The sequence below is a fragment of the Heliconius melpomene genome, chromosome 12, assembly GCF_056956725.1.
Source record: "Heliconius melpomene rosina isolate 202511_hmr_F chromosome 12, ASM5695672v1, whole genome shotgun sequence".
Lineage (NCBI taxonomy): Eukaryota > Metazoa > Arthropoda > Insecta > Lepidoptera > Nymphalidae > Heliconius > Heliconius melpomene.
Window position 1 is genome coordinate 13324051 of NC_140400.1, and position 19831 is coordinate 13343881.

The following is a 19831-nucleotide window of genomic DNA, read 5'->3' on the forward strand; positions in this document are numbered from 1 at the left end:
AAATACAAATATTGCTGGGTTATTTTTTTTATAAATATTTAATTGTCCATACATGAAATTTTTAAATAATTTAATTTCATTTATATTAATATAATAAGCATAAATTATTCTACATCCATTTTGTTCAGAACAGCAAATCGATTATGCTATGTTTAATTTGGACCTACCTAATCAAATATAGCATAATCGATTCTTGTAACATCGAATATTGACATAGACCACAGATTATTTGGGATTTTACCTAATATAATACTTATCGGTATTGAAATAAATAAAAGCACTTTTGGGTTAATTTCTATTGTTAGATAGTCGGTTTTATTTTTGAGTATTTTATTAGTAATTTATAATTGATTTGCAGATTTCATAATTTATTTTAGTATTGTTTTATTTCGATATTTATCTAGACACTTAACATAGTTTGAATATCAACATGAGTCTTTCTGGTAAACAAATTCTACTAACATCAGAGTGATTGTTATTATATATGTGATGTTTTAATACATTTTACTTATAAAATCTAGATCCATCAGACGATGATTCCAGCAGTGATGAAAGTCCTGTACCGTCTAAACGTCCACGTACCGATACTTTCGGTGCTTCTTCAACTTCCTCTCACCGTTCAGGTAAGTGTGGCTTTTCATATTTATTTATTAATAATGAAATATTTAGTAATATTTCATTAATTGAATGTAAAATTTATATTAATTTTCCTAGGCTTACAAGATTCTGATGAAGATTCACCAGAAAGACAAACTACTGAAACTGATGGTCGACTCAATATAAGACATAGTTATAGCGAAAACAGTCCAGAGAGAACAACTAGATTAAGTAGAAGCAGCTTGAGTGAAAATTGTTCATCTCCTAATGATCATCAATATGACGATTTTCGTCCTGGATTTAAGGATAATGAAAATGAGGAAGAATCTATTCGATCAAGCTTTCAAATGTCTAATGATAGTGCTTTCTACCATAAGACATCCAATAATGTTAAAGAAACTTCAAATTCTTATAATAATGAATATTCTGAAATATCTAAACGAATAATGAGAGGTATGGGTCACAAACCTGGTAAAGGTTTAGGTAAATTTGAACATGGTCGTGTAGAGCCTGTAGAAGCTTCCACACAAAAAGGTCGTAGAGGATTAGGCTTAAAACCGTCAATAGTTGGAGAGGTGCCTCAAAATTTCAAATGGTCACCTGATGAATCTACTCCTGAAGCTAAAGAGGAAGTTGTGAGTAGAATTTTTTTCATTTTATATGTATACAACTTACATTACTTCACTGTATTTACCAAAACATATGCTTTAGGGGTCTTAAATGTCAAAATTACTCTCCTGTGATTAGCTTAGCTTTTGATACATTTTCAGTATAGTGATATCTACCTAGGGTATCATCCTACTAAATTCCTTTTCCTACTTATATTATAAATGTGAAAGTTGGTGACTATGAATGTTTGTTACACTTCCATGTAAAAACTACTGAACAACATTTGTTAAAGTTTACAATACATCATTAAATAATTTTTTTACATGATTCAATAATTGTTATTTCTCTAATTAATTTTTTTGTTTTGGTAGACTTGGATGCCTATTCCACCTGAGGAGACCCTTTATGGAGATATTCTAAAGAAGTGGCTGAAAAAAGGAGAAAAAAAATTAACTATAGAAGATGAAACAGATTTTATTGATTCTCAAATATTAAAAGGAATTTTAAATTCAAAAGTGAGTTTTTTTATTATTTATACAGTTTTATTTAGTTTATATATTGATTTAAATAGTAATTAATACAATGAATGAAGTAAATTACCTATAATACACTTTATATATTGTATTTATGAATCCACCCTGAGTGAGGAAGAAAACAACAGTCTCTATAATATTATGAGATGTAAATATTTAATAACATTTTTTAATTTCTTCCAGTCCATCTTCGATAATCTTGATGGTGAAGATATGCGAAATGCAAGAACACGCAGCAATCCTTATGAGACAATTGGTTCAGTTTTTTTCTTAAATAGAGCAGCTGTTAAAATGGCTAACATGGATGCAGTTTTTGACTTTATGTTTACAAATCCCAAAAATCAAAATGGTCAACCAGTACTGGATAAGACTGATTTGTTGTATTTTGCTGATGTATGTGCAGGGCCAGGTGGCTTCTCTGAGTATGTCATGTTTAGAAAGGGATGGAAAGCAAAAGGTAATCATTCTAATTCTTTTTAAAACTAAATTTAACAGGGTGGCATGATATACTCAAATGTGATATTTCTCTTAAAGATGTAACTTTAGCTTTGCACAGATATTTTCATGAAAATGTTGTTTTAAATTTTTTCGGGGCAAACCTTTTGTTAGTAAAATTTTTAGGGTGAGCAAAGACTACCCGGCCCCCCCTCTTCCTACTAACATGATCCTGATCAATAAATCACTACAATCTAGTACCTACTTAATGACATTGCTGTAAGGAAGTTTTTATTGTCTATTGTAAAAAACATATTTTTGCATTTAAAAGGTGATACAGAACATTCATCACTGCTGGAGTCATCATATGTTTGATCTCCCTATTATGATTGAAATGTAGAAAAACATAACATGTAGATTAACATGATTGTTTTACTTTTACCAATGTTAGGTACAATTTGTTTACCAGAAAGATTTTTGCTTTTTTTAGCTTCACACTGTATCTTGCACACATCAGGGTAGGCAGAGGGAAACTAGTGTTAAGACACTCCATTCCCCGTTTTCCGCCGAATGCGATCTGGAGGCATAGTGTCTCGAATGAAGGATTTTATGCCGCTTATTATATTTCTCAATACCAGAGCACAGAAATAAAAATATTGAAGGTTTCATTATGCAAATATTACTATTTACATACTTTTTTACATTTAATTACTATTTAAATATTACTTTTTAAATGGAATTTATGTATGTTTATATAATTTTAAAACAGGAATAATTTCATTCCATATTAAATGTTCACGATAGGTGACATACAGTCCATGAGGTTTCTAAGCTCTAAGTTTTGGTAAACCGAGCCGAGCGTTTTTTTGGTCTTTTGGCTGTCGTGGCGCAGCGGCACAAATGTGTGACAGTAACGCGCTGGTTGTGGGTTCGATCCCCACCCGTGGAAGTGAAATATTTATTTACGTTTATATTTCCATTTCTTCACTCTTGTGTCGAGGCAAAGCGCGGCGTTGAGTTCTGCTACTCAATACGAAACAGAACACAAGAACGCTACAGAAAGTGGGAACGGAGTGTCTTAACGCTAAGTTCCCTCTTCATACCCAGTTGTGTGCGGGGTACAGCGTGAAGCTGATTTTATTTTTTGGTTTTCTTATATTTTTTGCAAAATAGTACAGGTTACACTTAAATAGTATAGTACAGGTTTTCAATCACACCATGCTCTCACTTCAGTTTGTCAATTGTCAAATAGTCTGTCTGGAAAATATAAAACTTTATTTCGTGACTTTGAATAAATCTCTTTCAGTTTTTGTTTCGTTGTTTTATGAGTGCATGCGACGATGCGAGTGATGAATTCACCTCCAGGGCGCAAGGCCCCCAGAATCGCGAGGCCGTAGGCGGTCGCCCACTTCGCATATGCCTTCCGCCGTCTATATAGTAAACCTGAGTGTTTGATATAAATATGAGCTCGATACCTCCACGTGTTCCTGAAAAAAAGGGTCTTGACAGACCGACGGACAAGAAAGTGATTCTATAAGGGTTCCGGTTTTTCCTTTGCGAAACGAAACCCTGATATAACAAAAAGGTTGTGAGACAAAATTATGAGGATTTTTGTTTTTTTTTTCAAAAGAATTGATATATTTTTTATGTTGGATTTTTTAAAATTTCTTGATTGATTGATTTCTTGATATATGGCGTTTCGAGCGTGCCAGTTGAGCACAATTCATTTCGCCAATGTCACGTTGTATGGAAAACACACGAAGGAAATTGACCGGTAATAAAAAAGATAAATATACACAATTATAGAATACATGTAAAAAAAGAGATCAATTGTAAGTACGGCCTTCACCTAAAACAAAACAAACACAAATTTACAATATATACACAACACATTAAATAAAATTTCTTGTGATAATAATTATTTTAAAAGTTTTTTCAGGCAATACATAATCTGATCTGACACAAATGCAAAGCTCTGTTTACGCCTAGCGTACTGTACTACTTATCGGGATTTAAATTAATAGACAAAATAATTATAGAAATATATTTAACATAAAAATGATTTTAGGTTTCGGCTTCACTTTAAAAGCTTCAAATGACTTTAAATTGGATGACTTTTGTGCGGGACCACCTGATACATTCAATCCATATTATGGTGTGAAGGAAGATGGTAATATATTTGACCCGGCCAATTTGAATTCATTGAAAGATTATGTTTTAAAACAAACAGATGATAAAGGTGTTCACTTCCTTATGGCTGATGGAGTAAGTATACCGCATGCATTTTTTAAAGAATTTTATTCCTTTCATTGTGGTGTAGCGAGACACTATCTACCTGTAAATATAGTTGTGAGTCTGATCCTCAATTGGGAGAAATACACAATAGAATTTGTTTTTCTATTTTTTACTCTGGTAAGGCCTCATTAGCAATTTATCAACAATGAAAAGCAGAATGGAGTATCTTGACACTGATTTGTCTTGACTACCCTGCTATATGCAATATATAGTGTAAAAATGATTTAAAATTACGAAGTATATACCAAAGTATATTATATATTTTATTTTATTAATTTTAGGGCTTCTCTGTGGAGGGTCAAGAGTTGATTCAGGAAATATTATCCAAACAGTTATATTTGTGTCAATGCCTAGCTGCCTTGATGTTGGTGCGAACTGGAGGCCATTTTGTTGTGAAGCTATTTGATATTTTTACCCATTTCAGTGTTAGTCTTGTTTACATTATGTATAGATGTTTTGAAAAGGGTGGGTATCCAAGTAACGTTTTTTATATTTTAATATATTATATTTTTATGAAAGTTAAGTAATGTGAGTGTTTTACAGATTTATATGCGTTATTGTGCCATGACATTCGAAGATTATTTAATGTATTATACTTAAAATAAACAATTTTACTTTACCAAGGTTATATATTATAATACTTAATTACTCTAATATGGTATTTGTTTGTAATGAAGAATAATAATGAAAAAAATATATAATTTCTTTTATTTTTTATAGTTTGTATCTTCAAACCTGTAACTTCAAGACCTGCAAACTCTGAAAGATATTTAATATGTAAGTGGAAGAAATATGGCACAGAATCTGCTGAACAACACTTATTTTCTGTTAATTCAATACTATGGAACAGTAGAACTAGTAATGAAGATATTACAGAACTGGTGCCATTTTCAGTAATACAAGAAGATAAAGAGTTTTATGAGTATATTTACAGGAGCAATTTTGTGTATGTAACTGTCTCATGACTTGAAAAATTAAATTGTCATATATTATGTATCGTTATAAAATGATCTCTTTTTACAGAATTGGTGAAAGACAAATTAAAAACCTATTAAAAATAGCTGCATTTAGTAAGGATAAAAATTTAAGAGAAGCCAGTCAAGCAGATATGAAAATACAATGTTTGGAGTTATGGCAAGTTAGTAATAGAAATATTAAAGTAATACCGTTGAAGGCGGTCGTCGTTCAGCGACACAGTGTGTGGCTTTAAACCCAACTATTGTGGGTTCGATTCCTACGCGGGGAATGAATTATTTTCACTTTAAGTTGAGTTACGCCATTTAATACGCAACATCTTGAATAATGATTCCAACAATATAGAATGAATGAATTGGAATCATTATTGAGAAATATAGACCCCTCTTATGAAGTTTTCTCTTATCGCCTTATTAACCTCACACCAGTACTCTCACAGTTATGAGAGAAAATCGTTATCAGCTTGAAAGAACATGTGTTTTTCTGGATGTGTTTAGTAGCAGGAATCTAATCCACAACCCTATTGTTCACAGACAGGCTGTGTCGCTGCGCCACGACGGCCTCTTGTAGATCTACATCTACATCTATTTATTTATATTTTCAGTTACCAAACAAAGTGCGTACAAAGCCGGAATCCCGTAGAGCAGAGGACACCTTCCGCCATACCATGTCACTGGCCCGCCTCACTCACGACCCGCAAACGTTCAAACGCACAATGCTAAATAAAGAGCCGCGTCTCCTACTTTCACCAAAAGATCTGCAATCTATATTCCCTAATGTATTTGATTGGCATTTCACTTTTTTGGGCAATCCTAAAGGGAGTGCGGATTTGAGGATTTTTATAGGTATCTTTTACTTTTTAGTCTTAATTTGGTTTGAATTTGCAATTATCATTAAGACCGTCGTGGCTATGTGATCCTACATCTTTTGAATTAAAAGGGATGGTTGGGAGTTCGGATTTGGAGAACTCAGAAGAATAATAATTTTCATTTCCTCATTCTGGTAGACAAAACGGCAATTTCCACATATATGACAACATACTAAACAAAACATAAATTAAGTAAAAGTTACATTTTTTTATTCATAATTCAAATATATCTTTTAGCATGTGGAGGTAAACAAGTGTGCCAACTTGAAGGCGACCATTGGAAAAATGTGGCCAGTTTGAATATAAAGCTTCCTGCAAATACACTACTCTATGGCGAGGTATGGTGTCCTTTAAGCTGAATATATTTTATACTTCAATGAAAAGCTTACACTATGTTAAATATTTTATTATTATGTTAAACAAGTTTTTTTATTGTTTTTTTCGATATATATACAATTAACATTTGAAATAGACAATTGGTTTCTTCCTCGCTTGATTTTTAATATAAGAACATAAGCTAGTCAGTATTTATTTCTTAGATTGCTCGTGAGTATCGAGGGCAAGGCAAAGGGCAACACCGCAGTAAAGCTTTGCATATTATAGATGCGTTGGTACTTGGTGGTACAGATATATCCTCGTTGTCGTTGACTGAAAGGTATATATTTCCTTTTTGTGTTTGCTTAATATTTTTATGGTTTCGTATTTTCTAAAGAAAAAATGAACCCTTATAAGATCACTCTGTCTGTCTGTCAAGACCCTTTATCACGCTTGCAGATATCGGCTCTATAGCCGTCGTATATATATTTCTATATTTGCTTCAAAAAAATATATGGCCGTTTTTATCGCAAAAAGTGCATATTTCAATACTTTGAAGGGAATCAAAATTCATAGGGTACTTCCGGTTGACCTAGAATTATGAAATTTGGCAACTAGCATCTACAGATAATATTTGTTTAGAAAAAAATCTGAAAACTGTACATTTGTAGTTAAATCCTATAAAATAACAGCCTTAAAAAACTAAAAAACACGTATTTCGACAGTATAAAATTAATCAAAATTAATAGGTTCACATAGAATTAGAAAAATTGGCAGTTAGCATCTACAAGTACTAGTACTACTTACAATTACAAGTACAAGTTACAAGTACTACTTTTCAGGAAAAAATCTGAAAACCATACAGTTTAAATGAGCAGTGGCGTAGCGTGTTTCACTCGCACCCGGGGCCAAATATTTTTACAGCGGCCCCAGGCGAACACATAATTTGATATGTATGTTTAAATATTTTTGAGGATTATTTGGCACCCCTTTATGACCGGCGCCCGGGCCGGACCCCGCCTTGACTTTTACTTGACTTGACTATTACTTTCCTTTCAACAGTTGAGGTAATTATGGGGTAAATAATAAGCAAAAGAGTATATACATTGCTGCAGTTCTTATTAATTTGGGCAACTTTCCTGCAAAAGTCCTGTTTTTTACTTTTTAATGCAATGTTGTCGCTGTTGAAATTGGGTGTGTGAATTGTCTTTCATTACATATTGATAAAGCAAGCTAAACCAACTATTCGAGTGATATCGACGCTTTAGTAAGTTTGTCGTTAAATTGAGTGACATGGATTACGTTACATGGAAATTAGTATTTGATAATTTTATAGCCCTCAATCTTACGAACTTATTGTGAAATAGCTAACCATCAAAGATGGCATTTCACTGTACATTATTTCTATACAATTTTGATTGTATAGAGTAAAAATCATATAAATTTGATGATAAACAATTTAATTTAAGGATAAACCAGTGCAATATATTTTGCAATGCACTCGAGAAGCCGGGAGTTTCAGAACATTTGCCAATTAGATGTAAAAGATTTTTCAATATGGAATCATTTTCAACTGCCATCGCAAATTTGGAGTATCGAGAATTGAAGAGAATTTCAAGAGCTTTAACCATAGATATACCTAAGCGTGGGGACAAAAACGAAATGTTTTATGAAGTTGCATCTCTACTATTTATCAAAGAAGTTAAAGGTATTTAATCTATGTTATAAATATTTGTGCATCCACAACTTGTCCAAAATGCAAACAAAAATATTGTGAATATTTTTGTTACAGTAAATATTGTAACATTTTCTTAATAATTTTTCAGAACCTTGGGTTGCCCGGATTTCTAAAACTTATAATTGTAAATACTACTATTCTATGGGACCAGACAAAAAAGGCCGTAGTGTCTACGTTATTCCAGACACAGCACAATTGGATATGATCAGTGGTTATACGGAGCGGATAATTTGGAATTGGGAATCGCCAGCCATATTTGAAGGTCGTCCTGATGTTGGACTATCAAAACTACACATGGAACAGCATATTAATGGACAGTTATGAGTAACTTTATACCACTGTAATTTTTTCCTATTTCACTACAAATTAATGATTTGTACATTTTTTTTTTGGAAAAATTGATAGGTTTTCCGATACGAAAAGGATTGCCTTGAAAAATTTTATTTGAAATATAAAGTAAATGATTGAGCAATGAATATTTTTGCGAATCTATAATATTTTAAAGTATATACAATCTATAATATTTTAAAGTATAAACGTTTACTTTGTTCTAAGACACTTGCTATTCATAAAATACTTTGTTTTTGATATATGTAAATAGAGACCGTCGATTCTTAAACTGAACTTACAAACACATATAAATAAGATTATTTACAATATTCCCCACATACCCTGAGATCCGGCCGTTGAATCCTGCATATACGAGTTTTCTTAATTAAACCTATATTAATGAATAATACATGATTAGTAGAACAGATTACACCTGGGTTGCCTGGAAGAATCCTGCCGCAATCACCTTTAATTACATTTTTTCGTAACTCGTTTTTGGAGAAAATTGCACCAATACGTTTTTTATATGAATCGCACATCATTTGAAAGATAATCCCATAAGGAATTGGAAAATTAAGGGTTGCCAGCTCTCAGTCTGCCGCAAGTCTAGGGTTGCCTGGTTTAAACATGTCACTCTAAATGTTAATAATTTGCACTCATGTGTTTTTTTAATGAATTATATATCAAATTAAAGCTTATTTTTTTCTGAACACTATAAAACAGGGTTGCCTGGAAAATTCCTGCCGCAAACAGGGGTTGCCAGTGTTTGAAATATTTTATTCCGGTTCCGTTTGACTATGAGAATAGACGATGAAATGCGCGGTCTGCCTTATGTTTTAAAGTAAAATATTATATAATAGAAGGTCAATCTTAAAATCAATGTTTATTTTAATTGTTCAACTGTTAAATGATGATTTTAATCATATTAAGTACACGCAGAAAACTATTTAAAGATCATGGGGCAGAAGAAATCATCCTTATTTTTAAAGTAAAATAATGAATCTATAATATTGCGTCTTTGCAAAATCTATTTTCTAAATACTAATATTTATTTATTAATTTAAATTACCATTTTGAAACAATTAAATTATCTAGTTAAATAAATGTTTACAAATATTGATCTACTATAAACTATTAATATATATACATATACATCATGTTCCCTTAATATAATGAAGGGTGACCATTATTGCGGATATTTTTTTTATTAATTATATTGAAAAATACATTTCAATGAACTCTCTCTCTTCGTCCTCTACTTGTTTGATTTGACAAGGCTTGCCGCAATTTTTTTTTTCTCACGCAATTTTTACTAATTTGCATAGGAAAGAAATATATATAATAGAATTATAATAAACAAAACTAAGTTAGCAAAATAAATTCGAAGAAAATCCGACAGTAATGCCGAACGCTATTTACGGTTTATGACCAAGAGTCGGCAAATATCAATTAGTTGGCTATTTTTTACTATAGATAAACATTTTGCGGCGCGATACAAAGCAAACCAAATGCAATAAAATTATTTTTGAAGATGTATTGTTTCTAAATGCAATGAAAGTGCAGATGGCCAAATGAGTTGTTTTTGAGCATATTACTTATTTACTTACCTTTCGTTTTGGAGTAAAGACGTTTTTACTTGACAAAAATGAAGATGTGTTTTTTGTGCGGCAGGAGTGAAAATGTGATAGAATTTAACAAGGAATCTCTCCAAAAGTGTAAAATTATGTTATTGTTTCGCCAAAAAATGAATTTTAAATACAGTGACATTTTTTAAATAGTGACATAATGCACAGTTATCATTTACAGTATTACAAAAAGTTCATTGTTTTAAAACAAAAATATAAAGAAGTATTTTTTAATTATTTTCTAATGCAAAACGTAAGTATACTTTAATATTTAATATTATATAGTTTAATAAAATGTAGACAATTGTGGCCGTGGGAGTTGCCTCAGTTTTGATTATACTAAGTTAGGGACGTTAGTGAGTGATTACGCTTTATTATAATTATAAGAACAATTCTTTCAGACCTAAATACCTTAAAAACTATCAGCATAGACGGAGAAGTTCTTGCTAGCGACATTTTTTTATCTATATTTTTTATTAGTTTTTATTAGTTGAATAGTTTTCATTTACTTTGCAAAAACGTAAATATTCGTACCAAAAAGATGGGCGCCATAGTTCTTTCTACGGATACGGACGGCGTTGTCAAATCAAACAAGCAGAGGGCGAAGAGAGAGAGAGAGATTGTTTATTGAAATGTAATTTTCCACATTTTCTTAATTAATAAAAAAAATATCCGCGATAATTGTCACCTCTCATTATATTAAGGAAACATGTTGTAATTAATACCTTATAGTAGATCGATATTTGTAAACATTTACTTAATTAGATAATTTAGTTGTTTTAAATAACCCTTTTATTTAACTGAATATTATTATTTATAAAATAAATTTTGCTAAATTTTGACTCAATATTATGGATTATTATTTTACTTGAAAAATAAGAATGATTTCATCTTTAAATAGTTTTCTGCGTGTACTTAATATGATTAAAATCATCATTTAACAGTTGAACAATTAGAATAAACATTGATTTTAAGATTGACCCTCTATTATATAATATTTTACTTTAAAACATAAGGCAGACCGCGCATTTCATCGTCTATTCTCATAGTCAAACGGAACCGGAATAAAATATTTCAAACGCTGGCAACCCCTGTTTGCGGCAGGAATTTTCCAGGCAACCCTGTTTTATAGTGTTCAGAAAAAAATAAGCTTTAATTTGATATATAATTCATTAAAAAAACACATGAGTGCAAATTATTAACATTTAGTGACATGTTTAAACCAGGCAACCCTAGACTTGCGGCAGACTGAGAGCTGGCAACCCTTAATTTTCCAATTCCTTATGGGATTATCTTTCAAATGATGTGCGATTCATATAAAAAACGTATTGGTGCAATTTTCTCCAAAAACGAGTTACGAAAAAATGTAATTAAAGGTGATTGCGGCAGGATTCTTCCAGGCAACCCAGGTGTAATCTGTTCTACTAATCATGTATTATTCATTAATATAGGTTTAATTAAGAAAACTCGTATATGCAGGATTCAACGGCCGGATCCCAGTCTAACAAACGTACGTACGTAACGCAAAAAATAGCTCGGCTCTAGATTTCCTTTTGTGATAAAAAGCAACCTTTGATTAATGCAACTAAAAAAATAGTGCTTTTGGTGACATAATAAACAATGGAGTATTATGATGAACTAAATTTTTAATTGTAGGAATTTTGTAAACTCAAATTTTACTTAGCACATTAACCCTACGTTCGCTACGTATGGACGCGCGGTAGGCTCGGCGTGCGGCTTAACATTGTAACAACACAACAAGACGGCGACGAGACGACAAGACTGTGCGGCGACGCGCGTTACTAGTTCTACTATTCTGTATATACCTGTTCCGTTGAACCGCGCGACGCCGCGCGTCCGTGTGAACGTAGGGATAAACTATAACAAACATTAGTAACGTAAACTTGATCATAAAAAGAAAATATGAAATATATACCTAAGCTGTAAAAGTTCAGACTAAAAATTATCAACATCCGTTTTGAATAACCACAATTATTTATTATTTTGTGACTTGATAAAAGATACTTGTATTTTACTACACTTGCTGTTTTTAGATTTTTAAACAGAGTATTAGATAAATATAAAAAGGCATTATATTCTTTTTCTTGTTTCAATAAATAAAATATTATGTGCGTTTTTATACCCAGGTTTTTTATTTTCATACCTTATTTAATCTGTTTTTCACATTTGTAACATAATTTTGATTGGAACTATATAATTAGAAAGTAATTTCTATCTCTGCAATTCGTACTGGTACTTGGTAGTATTTTAAAGTTTTTTAGCTTCACGCTATGTCACGTAATTGAGTAGACAGAGGGAACCTGGGAATCTAGTATTAAGACTCCATACCTATTAAGAAATTTCGTTCTCCATTTTTCACCGAATTCTGGAGCCGTGGCGCGATGAGTGGCGGAACTCGACGCCGCACTTTTTCTTTGTTACTAGAGCGAGGAATATGAATATATTAAATATTTAATTTAAAAAACAATTTCTAACCAAATAACAAAAATGAACGTCTGGAGTACCTGACGTGGAACCCTAGTAGCCCATCTAATCTCTAAAGAGATATAAATTAGCATCTTAGTAAAAGTTGATTAAAATAACATACATTTTTTGTCCATATAATAAAAATGAAGATCTGGAGCAGCATATATGGAACCATAACAGCCCAGGTAAACTTTAAGAGATATGAATATAATGGCTCCGGAAGAGATTTTCTGCGTGGTCAGTGTTAAATGAAATGAGGTTATCATTATTACCTAATAATTAAAAATCACATAAGCTAGGAGTAACTCCACGCGGTATTCATGAATAATCATGTCGTTCAAGCGAGCGGGCCCCTAGTGTTACAAATAAAAAAGTGAAAAGAAGTAAAAATTAAGATATAAAACACAAAAGTTTATGGACGTGAACTTAACGTCAATTGTCATTTGTCAGTGTCATTATTGATTTAATTTTGGCGGTTAATCATTATTCTTGTAAAAGTGAAAGAAAATATTTCTTTTTTAATTTAAAAAAACTGTAAAATAATTTTGTTACTTGTATATCAAGTTTTTCTTTAGTTCGAATTCATCAATATGACTGTATCTGAAGCTGGAAAAAATTTACCCTGGTATATTTGTTTATATTGGTTATATACTTGTTTATTTACAAATTCGAAACTAAACTCATCTTAATTGTTATATATAGGGTCGAGAAATATCGTCCATCAAAATTAGATGATCTTGTATCCCATGATGATATTATTAAAACAAGTAAGACTGTTTTTTACTAATCATGTGTTTAATTTTGTCATAAAAAACTTATTTATTAATATTTTTATACAGTTGCTAAATTTATGAAAGAAAATCAGATGCCTCATCTGTTATTTTATGGCCCTCCTGGTACAGGGAAAACTTCTACTATCTTAGCATGTGCCAAACAAATGTACACTCCACAACAATTTAATTCTATGGTAAGTTTACATAGAATTCTAGTGCTTATAATATTATCTTATAGTGCTTATTATATATTTCAGAACATTAATAAGCTATAAAATAATGTGTTGTATCTTATTCTTATCTGAAAATGGAATATGTAAAATGCATGTATGTTTTTACTAGCATTGTTTAATGTTATGACATTTCATTTTCTGATTTCCATCCAAATTTGGGTTATCAAGTTGGAATCTAACACACAACCATGGTGTTTAACTGTTAGGCACTAACTGATCCATATTAATTTCAATTATATAATGATTATTTTGTTTATTTATTTATATTTTCACTTACTAAAAAAACTTAAATAAATACACTACATTAGTTGAAATTATGCAAAATTATGTTTTCAATTTATATTTCTGTATTTGCTATGGCTCAACAAGATCTTTGTTATAGCTTCCTTATGTAGCTTAATAGTATATTTTTTTGTAAGGTACTAGAGTTAAATGCATCTGATGACAGAGGAATAGGTATTGTTCGAGGGCAGATTTTAAGTTTTGCTTCCACTAGAACTATATTTAAAGCTGGACCAAAGCTTATTATACTTGATGAAGCAGACGCAATGACTAATGATGCCCAAAATGCTTTGAGACGCAGTAAGTTTTTTCAATAAAAGTTATAATTAGAATAATTAGATATATATTATACATACATCTTCCATATGAAATAAATCTGTTTTTGTGACTGACTTCAAAAAGGAGGAGGATCTCAATTCAGTTGGTATATTTTTATTTATTTACCTTCACATTTAATCCCTGGTTTAGCATGGTAGATAGATAGAGGAACCTAGTGTTGAGACAATGTTCACCATCTTTCCTCGTAAATTTTTGAGATGTTGTGTGTTGAGTAGTGAAATCAATGCAGTGCTTTGTCTTGTTGCTAGAGCAAGAAAATGAAGTTAACTCATTTTCCTGAGCAGGAATTGAACCCACAACTCAAGTCAAGTGCAGCTCCACATTAGTCTCAATGGTCATAACATATATGAACAACAAGACTATGGTTAAGACAACCTGGCAGGTATCCCATATATTGAAAGTATGAAATAGATACAAAAAATATCCTTGTAAGCTTGAAAGTAAAATAAGTTCTAAAATTTGCTAAAGCAACCGCGTTTCATCTTTACATGAGATAATTGGAAATCATTAAAAAAATTCATTTCCCTGCTCTGGCACGACAAAGGGTTCTACTACGCGGCGTTGGGTTCCAATACAGCATATTATTGTCTTAAAATATGGCGGAACATATAGAATTTATCAGCTTACACTAGGTCTTCTTTGTCACTTTTGTGTCTACTAGGACTGCCTGTAAATATGGTTATAGCTCTTAACATTTGTTATTTCTCTTGTGCAAGATGCACAATCTTCTTGGCGTATCTCGTTTTATATTAGAAAGTCTATGAAATAAACATTCGTTACAAATTAAAAGATTCTTGTTTAATAATTATGACAAACCAATTGCGTGATTTTTATATATTTACATGATTTTATTATTTTTTGTAAATAAAATGCTTGTGAGCACTATTGGATATCGTTCTAAATGTCTTTATTATACACGTTCAATCAATGAAATTTTCAATAAAGTAACCATCTAAGTAACCAAGGTAACTAAATCAAAAACAAAACTTATTTTTGATAATGTTATTATTGGTAATTTAGTGGATATTTCTTGGTGATAAATTACTGCTAACAAAATATGTCAGATACTGATGAAGAAGATCATATTCAAAAGCGTGTTAAAATTTCGTTAGTAGGAGAACCTCAGACTGGCAAGGTAAGTAAATATTTAAGTACAGAATAAAAGTAATTAAAGTTGTGTGTTTGTTTTTGGAAAGTCAATGGAAATGAGTAAAATATTTACTTATAATTCTTGTTAAGTTTAAGACAGTTTATAATTATACTGTACCTAAAGAAAACTGAACTGCATTGAATGTACGTACTTATTAGTCATTGCAATTTGTATGTGGTTATAGAACAAGCAATTATTGTTTTTTATAACTTACTGGCATGTACACACTAGACACGCAAGTAACTAAGTTGAATAGTATAATAGAATTCCAAGATCTTTATATCTATTCTTACTCGTCATATTATATTATTTGATTATAATTTGGAAAAAATATTTGAATTTTAAATATATGTATATGTATTTCAGTGTAGTTATACACACATACATAGGGCCATAATACTATAGACAAAACTAATCACATTATGCATCGTTAAACATTTTACAACAGAGTAGCATATGTAACCGGTACCTGGGGGGGAGCGGGACGGGCGCGACGCAGGGCGCGGAGGTGTTTGCGGCGCAGTGGGCGCACAACTCCATACAGTTATGCGACGTGGCGGGCGCTGCCTTGCACACAACTATGCTGCCAAATTACTTGTACGCCTCTGATGTTAGTTTTTGTTTTTTGTATTATTTGTCGCTCGAAATTTTGCTAGCGTGGACTTTAGGGTCGATGCCCGTTGCTGTACTATATACATTTATATTTTTCATGGTTTTGCCTGTAAATCGTAAATATATCGGAAAATCCTGTTTTACTTTGAGGAGCCAAATACACTACCTTTCTATACTAAATTTCAGATTTTTATGTAATTTCGGCTATACGTATAACTGTAACTTTGTAGATATAGTAAATATAATTGATTATCAAGACGCTATTATAGCGTGTAAATAAATATATTTATGAGATGGTTGTAGGTGCAATTATTCGAAGTACGTCCCACCGGTTTAGTAAGATAAATCACAGGGTGGAGTTCTCCTACCCTGAATAGAGTGAATTAAATATTTTTTTCCATTTTTATAAGTTGACGTGTTTATTCTCATCATCACTTTGTTAAAATAATTATATATACTTATAGGTTATAATATACGTCTACGATCTCACGAATTTACAAAGCTTCGAAAATTTAAATATCTGGATAAGAACTGTGAAAGATATCTTCGAAAAGGAAACGAAGAAACCATTGATGGCTTTATTTGGCAATAAATCTGATTTGGAACACCAAAGGGCAGTTAGATTATCTGGCGTACAAAAATTGGCATCGGAATATCTTTTGGAAAATTTTAAAGTATCAGCCAGAACAGGAGAAATGGTATTTTATTGTTGTATGCTATTAATATTAAGACATAGAATTATTTTAGTTCTGATATGGTTTGGTCGATGTTGTAGCTTTGTTTACAATCTATAGTTATAGATTCAAATCCTACTCTGGGGAATGTTGTTAACATGTAGTTAAATAAAGTTTGTTAAAAATTATATATGTATTTTTATCTTTTAGGTCACTACAGCATTTACAAATCTGATTTCGCGCGTATTAGGCATCAAAGTGCCCCTAGAAGTAGCACCTTACAAGAAATTACTAGATAGCCAAGTGGGCGAACCAAATATACAATCGTCACCAGAACCAACCAATCTCATTATGAGTAGAAAAGTTTTACGAAAAGTTCAGAGAAAAGCATCATCGTCTGTCTGTGCCTTACAATAAGGATTCTTATTATTATTACAATTGTTTGAAATAAAATTTTGTTACAATATTATATTTTATTAATAATACATATGTTACCTTTAACTTTTTTAAGTTTCACGCTGTATCCCGCAGGGAAACTCAGTGTTAAGATAATCCGCTTTCCGTCGAATGAGAGACATTGTGTGTTGAGTGGCAGAATTTAGCCGCGCTTTGCCTTGTTTCCAGAGCGAGGAGGTAAAATATTAAATAATTAATTACTCCGAATAAGAATTGTACCCACAACCTTTGCCCTTATAGTGCATGCTTGTACTATTGCGCCACAACGGCTTCACAAAATATTTATTTAATAAACCTATATATAATACTAATTACTAATTTTATATGTATTTTGTAATAATTGCACAGTAATAGAAAAATACACAGAAAACGTGAGGTTCTGCATAATTTGCAACTACTTGGGTAAGATAATTCCGGCGCTGCAGTCGCGATGCACGCGCTTTCGGTTCGCGCCGCTGCAGCAGGCGCAGATTGTTCCGCGGCTGCGGGACATCGTGGAGAAGGAGAAGTGAGTTTGTATTAAATGATGAAATTGTATTAATAGATTTATTTTTAGTTTTCAGCTTAAAAGGAGTAGGGTAGGTAGGGAGTTGTATCAAGACATTCCGTTATCAAATTATCGAATGACGACCGAACTGACGAACCTTACCGAATTCAACCTTGTGGGTAGTTAGACATTAACAAATTAGATTATAATCTTCATTCAGTTTCATTTATTAAATTAAATTTCCGCGAAAAGCAGAAAATGTATTATTTTGGATTTTCTATATATTACTTATCTTAAGCCACTGTAGCCGTCATGGCTCAAGCTACAAGCGTGTGACTGTAAACGCTCTACAGTTTGGATTCAAGTCCCACTCGCAGGGATTAAATATTTAATATTTTAATTTCTTCCCTCTGGTAACGTAACCCGCGCCGTTGAGTTCCACCACTCAAAGCCTCCAGAATTTGGTAGAAAGTGAGTAGGAAACGGAAGTGTCTTAACGAGACGGAGTGCCTTAACACTAGATTCCCAGGTTTTTTTACCTTTTCACGTGAGGAATACAGCGTGAAATTAGGCCTCCCTGGAATATTTATACACAAATACAATTTAGCATACTTTACTATTTTTTTTTTTTTGACAGAGTCAAAATCACCGAGGACGGCATAAAAGCTTTACTAACATTATCAGGCGGTGATATGCGTAAAGTACTGAACACGTTACAAAGTACGTGGCTGGCTTACCGTGAGGTCACCGAGGACAACGTGTACACGTGTGTGGGACACCCGCTGCGGTCCGACATACAGTTTATAATGAATTGTCTGCTGAATGAGAATGATTTTTCTGCCTGCTTCCAGAGTATCCTTTTTTATTATTAAAATGTGTTTTAATTTCGTCTTCACGCTGTATATAGCATATAGAAGGAACCTGGTGTAAGACACTCCGTTTCCGAATCGAATTTTTCGAGGCATTGTGTTTTGGGTGGCAGAATTCAACGCCGGGCTTTTGTCTTGGTGCTAGAGCGAAGAAAATGTTAATAAATAATAATTAATACCGCCCAATGGGGATCGGGCTTCGTTACACCCTTGTGGCCCTGCGTCACGTCGGCCTCAAACTTGTTTCTTGTGGATTTAAACTTAGGTAATAAGGATGTAGGTAGAAGCCACAAATGGGGTCCTAATTGGAATATTTATTTTATAAATATATAGTCGATATGATAGATTAAATCATTATTTCTTTATATTTTATTTGCCTCTCTAGTTTAAATAATTTCTTAACACTATATCTATAGAAATTCAAGATCTCAAGATCGCTAAAGGTTTAGCGTTAGGTGACATATTGACAGAGATACATACAATCATTCAAAGAGGTAAGTAATTAATGTTTTTTAAGCTATACGCTATGTCTCACATATAACAGGGTAGAAAGAGAGAACGCTGGAACCTATTATTAAGACACTGCATTTCCATTAAGACATTTTCGTTTCCTACTAATAAAATTACACCACTAATAATATAAGCTATCTTATATATTTATTTGTGCGATTATTACTCAGTGACTGTCATTTTAAATAATATTTATATACGTTTTTATATAGTGTCTTCTTTTTATTTAAATTAATTAATAAATAATACATATTGTTTCAGCGAAATTCCCACCGGAGGTGTTAATAGATTTATTAATCAAAATGGCGGACTCGGAAATGCGACTCGCAAGTGGCTGTAGTGAACGAATAGAATTGGCTGCACTTATTTCTGCCTTCCAATTGTGCAAAGAACAAATAAATATCGATACTCTCAGCTCTTAGGACGTACCACAGAATATAATTTGATTTCTTTTATTGGCCTTAAAATAAACGTTATCTTTAATTTTTTATCGATTCGTTTTATTTAATTGTGATAATACATTTTTTAACATTCTTTTTAGCCACTCTTCTTATTAAAGAACATATGGATAGTCAGATTTCGCTCGTTTGCCTTGCCCTTTTCGATAAAAAATAAAAAACAAAAAATAAAGATAGATAT

The 19831-nt window shown here is 31.9% G+C and overlaps 3 protein-coding genes across 4 annotated transcripts; all 3 read left to right on the forward strand.

Moving 5' to 3' along the window:
- Positions 1–238: 238 nt before the first annotated feature.
- Positions 239–12462, forward strand: Cmtr1 (Cap methyltransferase 1). 2 transcript variants are annotated; one of them, XM_085195132.1, is made up of 14 exons: positions 243–443; positions 522–623; positions 715–1232; positions 1578–1721; positions 1923–2196; positions 4243–4439; positions 4751–4934; positions 5190–5415; positions 5493–5607; positions 6049–6289; positions 6550–6650; positions 6852–6967; positions 8097–8335; positions 8454–12462. In XM_085195132.1, the coding sequence occupies exons 1-14, from the start codon at positions 431–433 to the stop codon at positions 8687–8689; spliced, it is 2706 nt and encodes a 901-aa protein (XP_085051258.1). In that variant the 5' UTR covers positions 243–430; the 3' UTR covers positions 8690–12462. The 2 variants fall into 2 exon arrangements, with proteins under 2 accessions (XP_085051259.1, XP_085051258.1); XM_085195133.1 differs by lacking the exons at positions 6852–6967; positions 8454–12462 and having other exon boundaries at positions 239–443; positions 8097–8315.
- A 137-nt stretch (positions 12463–12599) lies between these two features.
- RfC3 (replication factor C subunit RfC3) lies at positions 12600–19682 on the forward strand. Its single transcript, XM_085195138.1, has 8 exons — positions 12600–13432; positions 13510–13574; positions 13647–13774; positions 14233–14395; positions 17675–17834; positions 18451–18665; positions 19099–19176; positions 19454–19682. The coding sequence occupies exons 1-8, from the start codon at positions 13398–13400 to the stop codon at positions 19612–19614; spliced, it is 1005 nt and encodes a 334-aa protein (XP_085051264.1). The 5' UTR covers positions 12600–13397; the 3' UTR covers positions 19615–19682.
- Positions 14568–19682, forward strand: LOC146533992 (ras-related protein Rab-28-like). Its single transcript, XM_085195139.1, has 8 exons — positions 14568–15569; positions 16033–16194; positions 16661–16894; positions 17081–17503; positions 17675–17834; positions 18451–18665; positions 19099–19176; positions 19454–19682. Exons 1-4 carry the CDS (start codon positions 15492–15494, stop codon positions 17285–17287), a joined length of 681 nt encoding a protein of 226 aa, XP_085051265.1. The 5' UTR covers positions 14568–15491; the 3' UTR covers positions 17288–17503; positions 17675–17834; positions 18451–18665; positions 19099–19176; positions 19454–19682.
- Positions 19683–19831: the final 149 nt, after the last annotated feature.

Coding starts and splice junctions, on each gene's coding strand:
- RfC3 (XM_085195138.1), top strand. CDS start 13,398: ATGACTGTATCTGAAGCTGGAAAAAATTTACCCTG. Junction 13,433..13,509: donor GCTGGAAAAAATTTACCCTG/GTATATTTGTTT, acceptor TGTTATATATAG/GGTCGAGAAATATCGTCCAT. Junction 13,575..13,646: donor TGATGATATTATTAAAACAA/GTAAGACTGTTT, acceptor ATTTTTATACAG/TTGCTAAATTTATGAAAGAA.
- Cmtr1 (XM_085195132.1), top strand. Junction 4,935..5,189: donor GTATAGATGTTTTGAAAAGG/GTGGGTATCCAA, acceptor TATTTTTTATAG/TTTGTATCTTCAAACCTGTA. Junction 5,608..6,048: donor AATGTTTGGAGTTATGGCAA/GTTAGTAATAGA, acceptor TTATATTTTCAG/TTACCAAACAAAGTGCGTAC.
- LOC146533992 (XM_085195139.1), top strand. CDS start 15,492: ATGTCAGATACTGATGAAGAAGATCATATTCAAAAGCGTGTTAAAATT. Junction 15,570..16,032: donor GAGAACCTCAGACTGGCAAG/GTAAGTAAATAT, acceptor ATTTTACAACAG/AGTAGCATATGTAACCGGTA. Junction 16,895..17,080: donor CAGCCAGAACAGGAGAAATG/GTATTTTATTGT, acceptor TTTATCTTTTAG/GTCACTACAGCATTTACAAA.